The sequence below is a fragment of the Peromyscus leucopus genome, chromosome 1, assembly GCF_004664715.2.
Source record: "Peromyscus leucopus breed LL Stock chromosome 1, UCI_PerLeu_2.1, whole genome shotgun sequence".
Classification (NCBI taxonomy): Eukaryota; Metazoa; Chordata; class Mammalia; order Rodentia; family Cricetidae; genus Peromyscus; species Peromyscus leucopus.
The window spans coordinates 51,505,550-51,522,866 of record NC_051063.1 but is presented as its reverse complement, the minus strand read 5'-3'; the positions used below and the strand labels follow the sequence as shown (position 1 = coordinate 51,522,866).

General features: G+C 44.1%; 1 protein-coding gene across 1 annotated transcript in view; it reads right to left on the bottom strand.

Moving 5' to 3' along the window:
• The window catches only part of Wnt8b (Wnt family member 8B), a 61,701-nt gene that overhangs the window by 16,107 nt on the left and 28,277 nt on the right, over positions 1-17,317 (bottom strand). The window contains exon 2 of the mRNA XM_037202320.1: positions 7,668-7,800. Coding sequence (XP_037058215.1) covers positions 7,668-7,800 — 133 coding nt within the window. The remainder of the gene's footprint in view (positions 1-7,667; positions 7,801-17,317) is intronic.

Below are 17,317 nucleotides of genomic sequence, written 5' to 3'. Positions count from 1 at the left end.
GGCGATCAGAACCACACATCTGGCCAGGTGTTTAAGCCACTACTCCTCACCCACAGTTTGGGGACGATTCTTCACACTTGCAGAGTATACAAGGTAGTTTGTATAGCAACATCATTTTGTGGTGAGCAGGTTCTCAGCCATGGTCAGGATACTGCCTCACTGTGGGACTGATGGGCCTGGACCAGAAGTGGCCAAGAACGAGTTCTGTTTGCATCCACCTCTTAGCATGACAGGAACCTTGTAACTGGGCTGATTTCTGGTACCTGACTCCCCCTCCTCTTGCTGTGCATGCACCTACCCAGGAGGCCATTCCATCTCATTTGGTGTGCTCCCCACAGGCAGCTTTCCTGGATGCTGTTATGCCAGGCTGGCTTCCAGTCCAAAGGTTGAGGCAACTTAGACGTGGAACCAGATTCCCTTTGCTCCGTCCCACTCATGTTTTTTTTAAAGACAAAGCCTTTTATATGAATTTCTAGAATTCATATAAAATTTGAATTTTATATTTTTTTATCCAATATCCAGAACTTTCATCCTCATCCCCTCTGCCACACTTGAGTTCTGCCTCCCTTCGCTTTCCTTATAGGCCTTTGACATTTTAGCTTCTTCCTCCCTTGTCTTTAATCGCATCTCTAGACACCCACAAAAAGTCTGGCGGTCATGAGACTTCCATTGGCCTCTCTTGGTTCAGACTGTGGGGTTCTGTTAAAGTTGGGTGGCAGGCTAGGGGGAGGAGGTGTGGCGGTGAGTGTGGACTGCTGTTCTCACCCAGAGACACACAGAGGCATTTCAGGGAAGGGCTGAGGGCCGAGGCTCCAGAGCTGGAAGCTGCCTGGGGCTCCTGCTGGAAGAGCCTCCCTCCCAACTTTCTTTCTGAATAGAGTTCACACCTTGCCTGAGGCTGGGCAAAGCTGAGTCATCACCCGCTTCTGGGATTCTCCCAGAGGTTCTCTGCGTTCCCCAACACACGTGAGCACACATGTACAACACACACACACAATTACATAGACAAGAGCCTCCCTGATCACTGTGAAACTGGATCCCAGAGTTCCTAAAGTTTCTTTCGCTGCCCTCTGACAATGCCCAAGGATTTTAAACCGGGAGCCTCCCACTGCACAAGGAGTTGAAAAAAAATCAAAGGTCCTCACAGATCAGTCGGGTGACTAATTGTTACACACTGTAAACTGTAAATTATGGAAAAGGACCCTATTATAGCTGGGGGAAGGGATAGAGAGGAGAAGGCACGGGTGTCTGAAGTCTTAGGGGGAAGAACATATGTAGACTTTCAAAGATCGGGAACTGGAGAGATGGCTCAGTGGTTAAGAGCACTGACTGCTCTTCCAGAGGTCCTGAGTTCAATTCCCAGCAACCACATGGTGGCTCACAACCATCTGTAATGAGATCTGGTGCCCTCTTCTGGCCTGCAGTCATACATGCTGTACACATAATAAATAAATAAATCTTAAAAAAAAAAAAAAAGAATTTCAAAGATCAATTTCTCCTACTTTCAAATGTGTCAAGAAGATAAAAATAGAATCACAAGGAAGCTGGGGATATATCTCAATGGTGGAGTGCTGGCCTAGCTGTACAAGGCCCTGGCTGGCACCTCCTCCACTGGACAGGGGAAGCAGAGGGGCAGGCAGGGGTGAGGGGGAGTCAATATGGACAAGATCTTATGTTCAGGGATACGGAACGCAAGCCTGGATTCAGAGAACGGAGTTTTTAAGCAAGAAAAACAGCAAGTGTGGACTCAGCGAAGGAATGGGCACCGGAAGAGATGAGAGGAAGCAGACAGAACCGAGGCGGACACTGTGGCCAAAGGAAGGGTTTATTGTTGTTTTCAAGATGGCTTTAAAGGCAAAACTCAGGAGTTCATGGCCTCAGGTCGTGTTCTCAAAGCTACTCCATGACTTGAAGTGCTCTTCAAGCATGGTTCAGCCCTACAAGTAAGTCTGAAAAATATTTTTTAAGAATATAAATTTTCTATATGACACTGAAACATATTATATATGAAAGTTAGTCTTACAAGCCAGTTGACTAAAACAAAACGTTAAGCAGGAGTGTACATTTCAGTGGTCATCCTTACATTAAACATGCCTTAAAATGCCACATCAGTTTAAATCCAGCCCTTGCCAAATAATTATTGGCAGAGGCCAGTGACCTGCCTTTGGGACAGCTCCAGGCCATGAAACTCTGCCAGGCAGGTGTGGATGGAAGGATTTCTTCCTCCCCCTCCCCCGAAACAGAGGAAATCACCAGTTCCCAGGACTGGTCTTTTCCCTGCCGAGGGACGTGCTGTCAGTCAGGGGATCTTACAGAGCCGCGGCTGTCCTTCGTGCCCACTTCCATCCTTCTGTCTGTAGTGAGGCCAGCTCTGCCAAGAAAGCCAGAGCCGAGCTGGGGAAAGCCCTCAGCAAATGAGGACAGAAGGGACATGGCGGCTGCCCTCACCCTGGCCTCCAAGCGAAGGTCACTGAGGAGCAGTCCAGGCCACTGTCCCCAGTGGCCTGGCACCATCCCCAGCTTCTGGCCCAGTCACTATGCAGACAGTTTATGTTTCCTGACCTAGTCACCTAGGTCTCTGTGGCCTAGACTTGAAAGTATTCCTATCTGTTGCGCAGATGGATACAAAAACCACTGATTTCCAAAGCAAGAAACCTCTCGCTGTAACTGTAGAGATTAACTCCCAAACCCAGCAGGTGATCTGCTCAAGGCAGCAGAACCAACAGAAGTCCGAATTTGAGGACCCTTTTCACTATCTAATGGAACCAAATTCAAGTGGAGAGTGAAACATCCCTCTCCAGTCTGCCCGGCCGCTCATTTGATTGTCTTTGCTGCTCAAAGCGCAAATAAGCCAAAGCCTGCGTCTGAATGGCTCCTCCTCCTTTCATTGATGACTACTCTGGGTTGCTCCAAGGACAATCATAACTGTATATTGTTCCCCAAGATTCTTCCTACTTGCTGATGCTATCTCTGTCTTTCAGATGTAGACAGGAGATTCCTTTTCACACCCTTCCTCTTCCTGTTTTGAACCGTTTGAGAAGAGGAATACATGAAGCTGGAAACGCAACTAAAAGCAAATGAAACAGCTTGGACAGGAATTGACACCGGGTGAAGCCCAGCTGTAGGGGTTTCTTACTTATCTGCCCACTCTGCTTTTAAGAAGGAGGAAGCCAAGCAGGAGGAGGAAGAGTCCACAATAGAAACTTACAATTAAACAGAACACTCCTGAAGCAATAACCTAGGGAGTGTGAGCACCACAGACACCCTGAGGAAGCTGAGGAAATGCCAGACAGGTCAATGTGGACAGCCTGATGGTTTGCTCTTGTCATGAATGGGCAGGGTAGGGAACGCAGAGTCTGCCAGGGAGCCAGAGAGTCTGAGTGCAAGGAGAAAGACTGGGACGGAGTGCAGCAGAATGCAGTCCCAGTACCACACAGAGGGACGCTCTTCCTTCTGTGGACCGGCCCAGTCTGGCCTGGAGACGGCAAGAATGCCATCCCCGGAGGCTGGCTGAAAGACCGATGTCTATCTTTTTGTGGAGTCTTATTGGGACAAAGGGTAGGGACACTGGAAACACACACTGTTCAAAACAATGTATTTGGGAGTGGTTAGGTAGTAGGGAGTTTAACTGCCCCCTTATGGCCTGATTTTTTTTTTTTTCTGAGAGAAAACTCTAACCTCAGAAGGGCAGAGAGAAATGACATGATCAATACCAAGGGCTTGCAGAAAAGATTGAGAAAAACAAACCATAAAAATGTGGCTCTTAACGAGGCTGCAGGTCGGTCCACAGTGGACGGCCATTTCTTTCAAGAGGCTTCAGGGTCTAGGCGTATTTCAAATGGGAGCAATGGGGACTGTCTTGATAGGAACCCAGCACACTGGTTTCCCCAGCTGTTAACCCAGCCTGACCTTTTGCTTAGTAAGAAAAATCTACTTGCAGACAAAAAGGGTTTATCCTAAACAATATTGCCTGGACCCTACTCTCTAAGCCATACGAATTCTCTGTCTTCTGATGAAAACAGGAAAGGGTCCTGGGAGCCCAAGAAAAAGGAACTTTATTAATCGAACTACAAGAGAAAGCATCAGCTGACCGCAGAATCCAACCAGCTGTCCGGCCAGAGGAGAGAAACAAGTGTTCGTATGGAAGGGAGCGGACGTGGATGAAAAGGCCTTTGTTTCTGGTCTTTTCTTAGGTCCTCTTTATCTCTATATAATGTTCCAAAACAGAGATCCGTCTGTGCCATATTATCCTAGACACACACACACACACACACACACACACACACACACAAACATACACAATGCACACACACCATGTACCTCAGAGCAATCTCTTCATCACAAGAAAAACAACAGGCCTGTCTTTTCTCGGACCTCATGAGTTTTGTTGCAATTACAATAGTCCTATCGTTGTTGCCATCCGTGAGAGGAGGACTGGAGATGGTGAAAGAAGACACAGGCTCCCATTGTTGAGACAGCCAGCCTTTGCTGGTCCTGTCTCTAGCTGGGATGCAGGTCATGCAGCTGCTTGGCTAGACCACCTCCCAGCTGCTCCACCACCCCGCTGGTTTTGAACCGTGTACTTGTGGCTAGGCCAGGGTTGCTACTGGTGAGAGCATGTTTCACATTAGCTGACTCTTTTCTAGATTCCAAAACAACTCCTTATACCTTGCTTATTTCTGTCACTTCAGGGACCTGGGGGCTCTCTAAGGAAGAGCATGCCTTGCTGATGTGACCAGCTTTATTGGGTCTGCCTTTGAATTCCTCTTTTTGTTTCTGCTAGTGGGAAAACTCACTGTGACAAACACATAATACGACAAAGAAACTATCACCAGTTCAATAGTTTTAAGCAAGTTTGTATTTTTTGTTTTTATTTTCGTTTTGGGGAGCTTTTAAGACAAGGTCTTTTTATGTAGCCTTGGCTGTCTAGAACTCACTATGTAGACTATGTTGGTCTCAAACTCATAGAGATTCACCTGCCTCTGCCTCCTGAGTGCTGGGATTAAAGGTGTATAACACTACATGTGGCATGAATTTGTATTTTACTTTCTATAACATCCATTTAAAAATAGTGGCAGATGTATTTAGAGACCAGAAATATTATGAATATCCAATGTTTGGTGAGACAATGTAGGTAAAGGCCCTCTGGCAGTAGTGGACTCCTGGGCTGTGCCCTTGCTCAGTGGTAGACTCGCTCACCAACACAAGAAGACCCTAGGTTTAATCCCCAGCATCACCAAAAACAACCCCCCCCAGCTGATTCATTTCCTAAGCAGGGCTCCAGCACCTTAATATCAGATGCAATTTCAATTAAAAAAAAAAAAGTTACTGTAAAAACCCAAATACTGAGACCCATGGGGTAATGTTTTTCAAATATTGTTTTATAACCCAATAATTTCATATAAATTCTTGCCCTGTTGCACAATAGAAATATATATACAGGCCTTAGGAAATCAGGCAAAGGATGAGAAGAAGTGTGTGGGGGACCCTGATCACCCGTTGCTGGAGTGAAGTAGGGTGAATAGTAAGGAAAGAAAGCAGATCAGGAAGGTGACCTCAGTTCATCTCCGGCGCCTCTGTAGCTGCCGTCATCTCCTGCCTTGCAGCTTCGTGCATCCCTAGTCTCTATTTTAAGGAGCCATAAAGATTAAGAAAAATTAAAAAAAAAAATTCTCAAGTTACTGAGGAATAAGACTCCTCAGAAACGGTCCACCATGGAGCCCCGGTGGCAAGTCCCGTTTTGAAAATTCTTCTTCTGGTGCGTTCTTAGTAAAGCTGCACTGTAGGGAAGTCACCGGTATAGTCTCTTCTTTTCAAGCCAGGAATGCTTGCTGCCGGACCCTTTCAGACAGTCATTTCAAGCGGCCCGACAATTGAACAGCCAAGCAGAAATTTCGGGTCTCTGTTTGTTAAATGCTTTTGAGGTCCTTACATAAAAGGTTGATAATGAAGTATTAAGAGAAACATGTCAAAGGCTGTGGTTGGTCACATTTCTCCGCTTGGCACAATGGGGATGACCTTATACAAACCTCAGAGTGTTTCGTTAGAGGAATAATCAATATTTAAAATGTTAAACTTTAAAAATCACTTTCAAACATTACCTAAAAGCAGAATCTTGGCCAAATATACGTTTTTAATTCCAACTGAGACTTACAGGAAAAAGCAATTAAAGTGTAAGTGCGTTGCATTGGAGATTTGGGCCCTTCCCGACTAAGTCAGGCCGGGCAAGGAGGGGTTCTCAAATCCTGTGTTTAAATTAGCACGAACTTTCACATCTCTTTTCTCTTGTTTTCTTTTTGAATCCAGACACTTGAATTTGGACAGACAAGCCAGCCAGCCACCCTTCAGTGTGGCATGTCAGTGTTGGAATGAAACGCACATGACCCCCTTCAGCAGGGAGGGGGCACACAGTAAAGGTATTTTTTAATGGAACAATTCTTCACACTGCCCTGGTGACTAGGGAGGGGCATCTCGTGTTTCTCTTTTGCTGATATTGAATCAGCTGAAGAGCATGATGGGCACCAGGAGAAACGCCCTGAAATAGTCTCTGGGCCCTTTGTCATTTTGTTCTCATGAGACAGAGATGGCTTCTTTTTTTCTTTTTTCCTTTCCTTTTCATGTTGAAATATTCAATTAAAAGACCAATTAAAACTGACCAATTATTTGGCGGTTTTGCTCATAATCAGGAATGTTGCAAATCATTACGCTTAGCCGTGAGTAGTTGTGCTAAGTTGGCGAACTTTGAAATCAACACTTTAATGGAGATTGCTAGGCTCATTTACGATAAGAATACACTCTCAATTAGCACAGGAAGCAGGTTCCAGCAAAGGCATTTCTATTCTGGCTTGCTGGATAGGATGTGGAGCAGTTGGATTTGTATCTTAAGTAGATGGTCGAAGTGAGAATTGACTGGGGCTGGGGGTTGATTGAGATAGCATCTGAATTGAGGAGAAACTCCAAATTGCCTTGCTACGTGTGTTCCTCAGGTTGTGCCTCCTTATATTATCATATTCTTGCTGAATAACAATTGCATGTGCGGATGCCCTTCATGGTTCCCAAGACCAAGGGTAATATCCTTTAGTACTTGTCCTAGAGTTTGCAAAGTACTTTCACGTTATCTGGTTTTTAGGAGTTTCTGTACATTGAACAACTTAAATACATTTGTAGAAAAGCTCAGGTTTCTAGAATATCTGCCTTCAAACCTGTTTGCTGACCCAATGCCAATAACTCTAACTCATTTATAATGTCTAGGGACTGCTAATGTGAGCAGTTTCTTATAATATTCTAAAGAAAAGTCAGAAAGTGCAGAATCAAATCCTGCCTAGTCTGTCTCCAGACCTGCCTGCCTTCAAGCGTCTCTCCAGGCCATGGCAGGGTAAAAAGTTAGTGCCCCGGGCTACTGTCTGTTTCTCCCCAAATCACTCAAAATTTGCAGGATAGTCATTTATAAAAATATACAAAGTCCCTTGTTTTAAGATCCAGTCTTTTATTGGCAAGAATCCTAAAGATTTGCTGAGACCAGCCACAAACTTAGGGCAAGCCCTACTGCGTAGAATGGCTTTTCCCAAGAGAGATCTCAAGGCCTCCTACCTGTCCGGAAATGAAAGCTAGCATTTTCCAACATGTCAGATACCCTTCCATACCTCACATCCGAGTAGGTTACTCACCAGGCGTGGCTGAAGTGGAGAACAGAAGTGAGGAGAAAGATGCACACAGGCTTCATAAGGAACATAATCTTCTGAGAAACAGAGGGAGAAATTCTCAGAAACTGGGGCACAGGGGAGATGGGATGTAGTCTTCCTCAGAGGCAGAGGGATGGAATTCTCCTCAGAGCTCGACTTCCTTGGTGTGTAAACGATCCCAAGCAGAGTTAAGGGGAGGTGAAATGGAGCTACCTAACATCCAAAGAAGAGATTATCTACTTAATTAAAGTTTTTCCCCCTCCAAGTCCTTCAGCCAATCAGAACTCAAGTGCCAGAGAAAGATTGAGTCGATCAAAAGAACACTCCAGGATCCTCCCAGACAAATGCAGAAGGGGACGAGGAGAATGGGGACAAAGAGGGGGTGGGGGGACATAGCAAATCCCCTCACATAATCACTGCGTGGAGTTGCCTCTCTCTTGCTGTTCTCTGCCCACCACACCACAGCCGTCCCCCACCCAAGCACATGCACACACAAACGCATCCACACGGGGAGAGGCTGGTCCCCAGGAGGGATTTAGAGCGGATCATGCTTTCCTAGTTGGTCTTTGTAGCACTTTGAGACTGAATTTGCATTTGGGATAGCTTTCCTCTGGCCCAGGGGAGCCACAGGCCCTCTGATCTGGGGTTGCTGGCTGTGTATCTAGCTGAAAAGAAGGTTTGGAAACTTCGGGATGTTGATGTTCTGACAACTTTTCCATCAATAACTGAGTGCCTGCTACATTCTCAGACCAATAGAAGACACTGTGAAAACTGCACCCACATCCCCCAACACACACACACACACACACACACACACACACACACACACACACACACGAAATTGTGATTTCGACTTGAAATATATGTATGCATAGTATTGTGATAATAAAATGATGTGGGTGAAAAAATTACTACACAGCAACAGACTGCTTGTAAATCACACTGGGTGATCCAGAAACACTTTCTGGAGAACATAAAACATAAAACATGGGTTTCAGAGAAGGGATGCGATTTCAACCAGCACATGAAAGTGGCCCCAGATTCCCCAGCTTCTGGGGCTGGGGCCAGGAGGGTTCCTCTAGCTCCCACTGTTCTGAGTGCTCCCGTGGGGAGGAAGAGTCACGTCCATCTTAAAGCAGGTGCTCCTCAGAGGGCTCTAACCTCACTCACTGTTCAAGTCCTCTATCTGAGCATCCCCGCCACCTTGCTTCCTGGGCTCCCAGAGTCTGCACTCTGCTTCCAGAGTTCCTCTTGTTCCCGAACTCTCCAGCCAGACTGATGCCAACAAACCAAAGAATTATTGAGCTGAATTATTATCTGTATTGATCAGGCCTGGTAAGTTTGAGGTCTAGCCTTTGGCATTCTGGATAAATTTATTGTCCACTTGGAAACCTCCAGACCAGGTCTTCATTTGAGACCACAGTGAGCTCAGTCATATGAACTACTTTGGGTCTGTCCATCTGTTCATCCAGAAAGGCAGCAGCAGATTTGTGGGGTTAGTATCTGTTTCTCTTTCTTTGTTGACTTGTTTTCAACACTGGGACAGGATGAATTGCCAAGTTTGCAGGTAATCTGACTTTGTGTTTGAGATAGTCTCCCACTGTAGTTCAGGCTGCCTTTGAACTCACAGTAACTCTCCTGTCTCAGCCCCCTCAGCACTGCATACAGGTCCAAGCTACCATACCAGGCAAATCATCTTATTTGGCTGAATATTTGAAATCAATCTCTGTACATTTGTGTTTTAATGTTGGGATCGTGTAAACTGTCAGGCATGTAATAATAAATCTTATTTTGCTGAATATCTGGCTTATTTTCCTTCTAATAAAGGACTTAATAACTTTTAAACTCATTTCTGTCTTAAGTATTGCTACTACATCAGTTTGACATAGAATAAAAGACACTGATTTATTGAGATAAAGCTCTTATCTCAGTGGATTAGATACAATAGATTATCAATATCAATATAAGACCCACTGTCCTTTTGTCCCAACTTTATAGCCCCATGAATTTCCTCTCATCATTTCTAGGTCCCAGGGCTGAAGATCCTTCCTGCTGTTTCAAATCAGGGGCCTCACGGCACAGTGAACTACATTCATTTGCATAATTCATCAGCAATTTTCTCATTTGATTGTTTTTACTACTATAGAGACAAACATTAGATTTTTTTTTTTTTTTTTTGAGACAAGGTTTCTCTGCATAACAGCCCTGGCTGCCCTGGAACTAGCTCTGTAGACCAGGCTGGCCTCAAGCTCATAGAGATTTGCCTCTGCCTCCTGAGTGCTGGGATTAAAGGCATCACCACGCCCGCTTAGAACATTAGATGTTCTTTAATCTCCTGGGATATACCAAAAACTGATATATTGAAACTGTTTACAACTTAGACATTGTTATTACTGTGTATAAACTGTACAAAATCGGCTTCATTTTGACGTTCCCATACTTGTGTATCCCATACTTTACCATATTTTCTTCCTATTGCCCTCTCTACAACTAGCTTGCTCAATCTTTGTCTATTTAGTTTATTTTCCTTGGGTGTTTTCTTGAGAGTATTTTTGACATAAAAATATGACAATTAAGATAGGCAACCAAGAAGCAAAATACTGACCACACCCAGTGATGTTACGGTTCTAAATTATTAATACTGACACTGCACTAGATCGTCTAGTCGTACTGTTCCGGTCACTGTAACTTTGGTCCACTGAAACTGATCTCATCGATGTAAGAAAATGCATGGGTGCTGTTTTAAGCCACAGTGTCTGTGGTTGTTTGTTACAGTCCTCCCCATCAATCATCAGTGAAGAAAACGCGCCACAGACTTGCTTTCTGTCAAATTGGGAGGAAGAAAAAGATATACAGTTTCTTCTGCTTGTCTCTTTTTCATGTTTTATTTTACCTGCTAAGACCACTAGTGAGTGTTGACTAGAAATGCTGATAATGATAACTTTTGACTTCTTTGTGAAATTACATGGGGGAAATCTTCCTGTTTCACTATGAAATAAGATACTCCATATTGAGGTGGAGAGACGGCTCAGCGGTGAAGAGCATGGGTTGCTCTTGCAGAAGATCTGAGTTCGATTCCAGGCATTCTCACCAAGCAGCTCACAATCATCTGTGACTCCAGCTCAGGGGGAGGGGGGAAATCTGTCACCTCTGGGCTCCACTGGCACCAACACTCACTTGATATACCCCCCCACCCCCCCACACACATCATTTTTAAGAAAAGATATGTGATGTATGGGGCGATTGAATAGTTATGGCCCCCATAGACTCATGTGTTTAAATGCTTGACCCATAGGGAGTGGCACTATTAGGAGGTGTGGCCTTATTGGAGTGGGTGTGGCCTTGTTGGAGGAAGTGTGTCACAGTAGGGACAGGCTTTGAGGTCTCATATGATCGAGCTATGCCCAGTGTGGCACACAGTCTCCTTCTGCTGCCTGCAGATCCAGATGTAGAACTCTCAGCTCCTTCTCCAGCACCATGTCTGCCTGCACACTGCCATGTCCCACCATGATGTCAGTGGACTAAACCTCTGAAACAGGAAACCAGTTCCGATTAAATGTTTTCCTTCCTTTATAAGAGTTGCTGTGGTCATGGTGTCTCTTCACAGCATTAAAACCCAAACTAAGACAATGTGGCATTATTGATCTTTGCATGGTATTCATATCCCAAACCAGAACAAAGTCATATTGTAGAAATGATCACATGTGACTTCTGAGGCTGAATATAACAGATGTGCTGTTTCCACCTGGCTTTCTTGGTTCATTTGTTCTGGGGAGGCCATGTTGGGAGTGTTGATGGGACACTCGAGCACCCCTTTGGAGGCACCAATGCAGCCAGAATGCTCCTGCCAGCAGCCAGCACCAATGTGTAACACCACACCTAAGTCACCGTGGGGCCAGCCTCGTCGGCCAAGCCTGCAGGTGACTGTAATGCTGCCTAGCATTCTTGACTGTGACTTCATGAGAAACTCCGAGCTAAGACCCCCTTAGACTGCCCTAGTTCCCAGCCCGCAGAAACCGGGACAGAACACAGACGCTTATCACTGAGTTACTGTTAAGCTTCAGCCTGATTTGTCATGCCCCAATGGATAATTAATGCCAGGAGGTCTGCAGAGGCCGTACTAGATCAAAGACCACACATCTCTGCCTAGTGTTACACAACTTTTTTTAAATGAATGAGGGGGCTAGAGAGGGAAAGCTCAGTGGCTGAAAGTATTTGCTGCTTTTGCAGAGGACCCGAGTTCAATTCCCGGCACCTATATGATGGCTCATAACAATTTAAACTCCAGTTCCAGGGGATCTGATGTCCTCTAGAGGCATGCAGAGAAAACACTCATATACATAAAATAAAATAATAACTGAAAAAATAAAATAAAATAAATGAACTTATTTTTTGTTAGATTCAGTTTACCCATGTAGTGGACTCTCTGTCTTTAGTATTGGAATGTGATGAATTCCATTGGACTTTTCCAGTGATAAAGTGAGTATTACTGGGATTACAAACAATTTACATCATCAGGCCTGTGCTCAGGCGTCTCTACCCACTTAGCCATCTTGCCAGCCCCCAACGATGTAGATTTTTTAAGAGTCCGTTTACCATTCTACTTTCCTAGCTCCCATTCCTGCCAATCTGTTGCCATTGTGTTTGGGGTGTTCTCAATGTCCGCTTGTGTGTTCGTCAGCTCTCTATCTCACAAGGCAGTGGAGAGAAGCCGCTGTAAAGAAAAATGGGTTTATTTTGGTTCATGGTTTCAGTGCTGTCAATGGCTTCTCTCTTGGCCTCACTGCTGAGGTGAGGCTGAGCATCACGGCAAAGAGGAAGTGGAAAGCAGAGCCCCTGGGAAGCAGAGGGAGAGGGAGGTCAAAGTGGAAACAGGGTACCCCGTTAACACCTTTCCACACTGGTCTACCAGCCTCCGCCAGTAAATTTTTAAAATTTAAACTTAAAAATATTCGTTTATTTATTTTGCACATATCGATGTTTTGCTCACATGTACATCTGTGCACCCTGTGTGTGCCTAGTGCCTGCAGAGGTGGGAAGAGGACATCAGATCCCCTGAGACTAGAGTTGGCTGTGAGCTGCCATGTGGGTGCTGGGAATCAAACCTGAGTCCTCTGGAAAAGAAGCCAGTGATATTAACTGCTGAGCTATCGCTCCAACCCCTCCCTCTTAAAAAAAAAAAAAAAAAAAAAGAAGTGTATTGTAGCAGAAGTTTCTTCGGTCCCCGGCCCTGCAGTCCAGTAGCCGCTTATAAAACTATCACTCAGAGGCTTATATTAATTACCAACTGTATGACCTATGGCAGGCTTCTTGCTAGCTAGCTCTTTCATCTTAAATTAACCCATTCCTATTCATCTATGTATTGCCATGTGTTCTGTGGCTTTACCTGCATCCCATTACATGTTGCTCCTTGGACAGCAGTTCGGCATCTCCCCCACTCTCCTTTCTCCTCTCATTATCTCTCTTGGATTTTCTCACCTGGCTCCATCCCGCCCTGCCATAGGCCAATGAGCTTTATCTACTAACCAATGGGAACAGCATATATTCACAGAGTACAGAGACATCCCACAGCACTGTGTGTGTGTGTGTGTGTGTGTGTGTACGTGGGTGCACACCTGTAAGGCAAAGGAATCCCTGGAGCTGGATTTACAGGTGGTTGTGAGCAGCCAGAAGTAGGTGCTAGAGACTGAACTTGGGTCCTCTTGGAGAGTAGCAAGAGCTCTTAACTGCTGAGCCCTTTCTCCAGCCCTTAATTTTTCATCACATTTGTTTGCTTATTGAGGAAGTGTGCCAGAGCACACACATGCGTGGAGGTCTGCTGTGGGAGTTAGTTCTCCCCTTACATCACAGAGATCTTATTCGGGTTGCCAAACTTAGTGGCAAGTGCCTTTGTCTGCTGAGCCATCCCAGAGCCCCAACCCTGGTTTTACGCTCACCTTCCCTTCTTCAGAACTCTCCTCCATTATTAATCATGCATTTGATCTTAGAGTATTCCTTATTACTTTGTCATCTCACTGGATTCATAAGAAGATGCAAGTATTTTGTCCAGCATTTCCAGATGTTCTCAATGGAGAGATGCTCTGGTTCGCGTTTGGCCATGTGCTGGAAATGGTAGACAGGCCAAGCTTCTTGATTGTATTATTGCATTTCTGATCTTCTATGCTATGCACTTCCGTGTTTCTAATTATTTTGCTTTTAAGGATTTTCTTATTTTTGTATTTTTATGTACTGGGTGTTTTGCCTGCACTGGTGTATGTGTATACAGTGACCATGGAGACCAGAAGAGGGCATCAGATCGTCTGCAACTGGCATTGGTAGTTGTGAGCTACTATGTAGGAACTGAACCTGAGTCTTCTGGAAGAGGAGCCAGTGCTCTTAACCCCTGAGCCACCCCTTCAGCCCCACATAAGACCTTTGCTTTTAAAAAAAGGTTTTATTTTTAGGACAGATTTATATTTATAGGAGAAATGTAGAGGTAATATAGAGTTCTCATATGATTCACATTCACTCAACCCTGTTGCCAAAATTTTAGGTGAATATGATACATTTAACCAGTCAATAATGGTACAGTATTATTAACTGAAGTCCACAAGACACTCCTATTCACTTACCTTTTGTTTCAACATCTTTTTTTTCTATTTTAGGATCCATCCAGCTCATTACATTACATTGAATGGGAATGCCTCCTTGTGATCCTTTTGGCTCTGATAGTTTCTCAGATTTTCCTTGTTTTTGACGACCTTAACAATTCTCAGAAGTGCTAGTCAGACATTTTGTTTCATGTCCTTCAGTTGGCAATTTTCTAATGTCTGTCTTGTGATTAAAAAATAATAATAATCCAAGCACTCAGGAGGCAGAGCCAGGTGGATCTCTGTGAATTTAAGGCCAGCCTGGTCAAGATCCAGAACAGGCACCAAAACTACACAGAGAAACCCTGTCTCAAAACAACAACAACGACAAAATCCTTTGTCAATCTGAGAGGGAGGGAGGGAGGGAGAGAACCCAAACTTATAAAGCTAGTGATGATAAAAAGGGATGCTACAATCAATTCTAATGAAACCCTAAATAGATCATTAGGGAATATTTTGAAAACAGAAAAAAGCATTTAGAAAAAAAATGAATAAATTCATAAATCAGGAGGATTAAATGATGTAAACAAGGGGAGTTTAAAATAGTTGGAGTCTCCTGAAAAAAGAAAGCCCAGGACGAAATGGTCTCATCGCCTATTTCTGCCATAATCTGTGTCATAAAACAGAAAAGAATGCTATCACGTTCCAGAGTCAAGAAAGAAAGGAAGAAGGAAGAAAGCTAGTAACCCAGCAGTTATGGCCAACACAGTGCCAGCTCGGAGACGTTGTGGACTTCAGTCACATACTGCTTCATCTGGGGTTGTTGTTGTTGTAGTTGTCTTATTGGTCTTTTGCTTGTGTTTTATGGTTTCCAATTTAGTGTTTTTGAGTTTTTGTTTTGTTTTTTGTTTGTTTGTTTGTTTGTTTTTTTTTTTTGTGTGTGTGTATGAGAGAGAGAGAGAGAGAGAGAGAGAGAGAGAGAGAGAGAGAGAGAGAGAGTTTTCTGTGGATTTTGGGAGGATTGTTTTGTCATAATTGTTGTGTCTTTGGAATTTGCTTTTTTTGTTTACTTCCTGGTTTGTTTTCTACAGAGAGAAAGAAATGGCTGGGTTGGGAAGGCCTAGGAGGAGTCGGGGCAGGTAAAAAGCATGAACAGAATACATTGGGTGGAAAAAATTTTTCAATAAAAAATGCAAAAAGTAATTTAAGAACATTAAAATAATAAATAAACTACCTCAATCTGAAAAATAAACTGTGTACATATATATATGTACATGTGTGCATATCTACGTTTATACATACATATCTACTTACAGCCAGCATTATATTAAATGGGAAAACAGAAAAGCATTTTCTCTAGAATCAGGAACCACACAAGGTTTCCTGACTTCTCTGTTCCTAAGAGAATGCTTGAAGTCTTGGCTAGAGTTAGCTAGGAAGACAAGATGGAGAAATTCAAGTGATACAAATCACTGGAAGACGCAAAGCCCTCTGGGATCATGGATTGGCAGAATTCATATTGTAAAACTGCCTATATTACAGAAAGCGACCTAGAGATTCAAAGCAATCCCCACAAAAATTCCAGTGACATTTCTCACAGAAGGAGCAAAAGCGTTCCTAAAACGTATATGGTGGCCTAAAAGACTACAACAGCCAAAGCAATCCTAAGCAGAAAGAGCAATGCTAATACATCACAACATTCGACCTCAGGCTACACTGTGTAGGCACAGGAACAACAGCAGTAAAGCTGCCACACAAACAGGAGGGTGGGACCCGTGGGATGGGACAGAGGACCCCAAAACAAGCCCACATAGCTGTGACTGGTCCGTCTTTGACAAAGGTGTGAGACATGTGAGCAAAGACAGTCTCTTTAACAAGTGGTTCGGAGAAAACTGGGTAGGCGTGTATACAAGATTGAAAGTGGATTCTTGTCTTTCACTTGGCACAAAAACCAGTTCAAAATGGATGGAAGACCTGTATCTTTGAAACTGTTGGAGGGAAATACAGGTGGAATGCTTCCTGAGACATCGGCGAGGACTTTTTGAAAAGGGTTTGGAGTTCACAGGAATAATAGCAAACACTGGCAGATCGATCCGCTTGCATGGAACATAGAAGTTCTGTGCAGCGACAGAAGCAGCCCGCAGCAGAGAGGCAGCCTGCAGAACAGGAAAACCTATCTGCCTGCTATACATCTAACAGGGCATCAGTATCTACACAGGGCATAATGATAAGAAGGCATAATGATATATATGCATAAAAATGACACAATGAAATCCATGTCTTTGTTAACAAAAAATTAATTAAAAAATTTTAAACTAGATTGAAGAAAATAAGAATAAAACTTAAACCTATGAAAGTTACTGAATTTTGAGATGTAGACTTTTCACAGTGGTGTTTTTAAGAGCATCGAGCAGAGGCTGGAGAATTGGCTCCGAGGTTAAAAGCACCTGCCGCTCCTGCGGAGGACCCAGGCTTGATTCCCAGTGTCCCTTAGTCGGCTCTTGCCTTCCACCCGGTTGAAGCAGGGTCTTTCTTGTTTCTGCCGATGTCAGGCTTAATCCAGGCTAGCGGGTCTGGAAAGCCGCTAAGCTACTAGTTCTCAACCAGTGGGTCATGACCCCCACAGGGTCGAATATCAGATGTTTACATTACGATTCATAACAGTAGCAAGGTTACAGTTATGAAGTAGTAACAGAAAATAATGTTAGGGTTGGGGTCACCACAACACGAGGAGCTGTATTAAAGGGTCGCCACAGCACTAGGAAGGTTGAGAACCACTGCTCTAGGCAGTTCTGTTCCTGTCTGCCATCTCATCGCAGAAGTGTTGAGATTACAGATGTGTGCTTCTACACTGGGTCGTTCCTTTTTTGTTTTGCTCTGACTTTAGGTTCCAGGGTTTGGACACCTGTCATCAGGCCTGTGTGACTAAAGGCCTCTCTCTACTCACTGAGCCATCCCCTTACTATTGTTTGTTTGGCCGTCCTCTGGACCACTGAAAATTCAAATTCAGACCTGTTCCTATAACCTGTTTTTTTGTTTGTTTGTTTTTGTTTTTGTTTTTTGTTT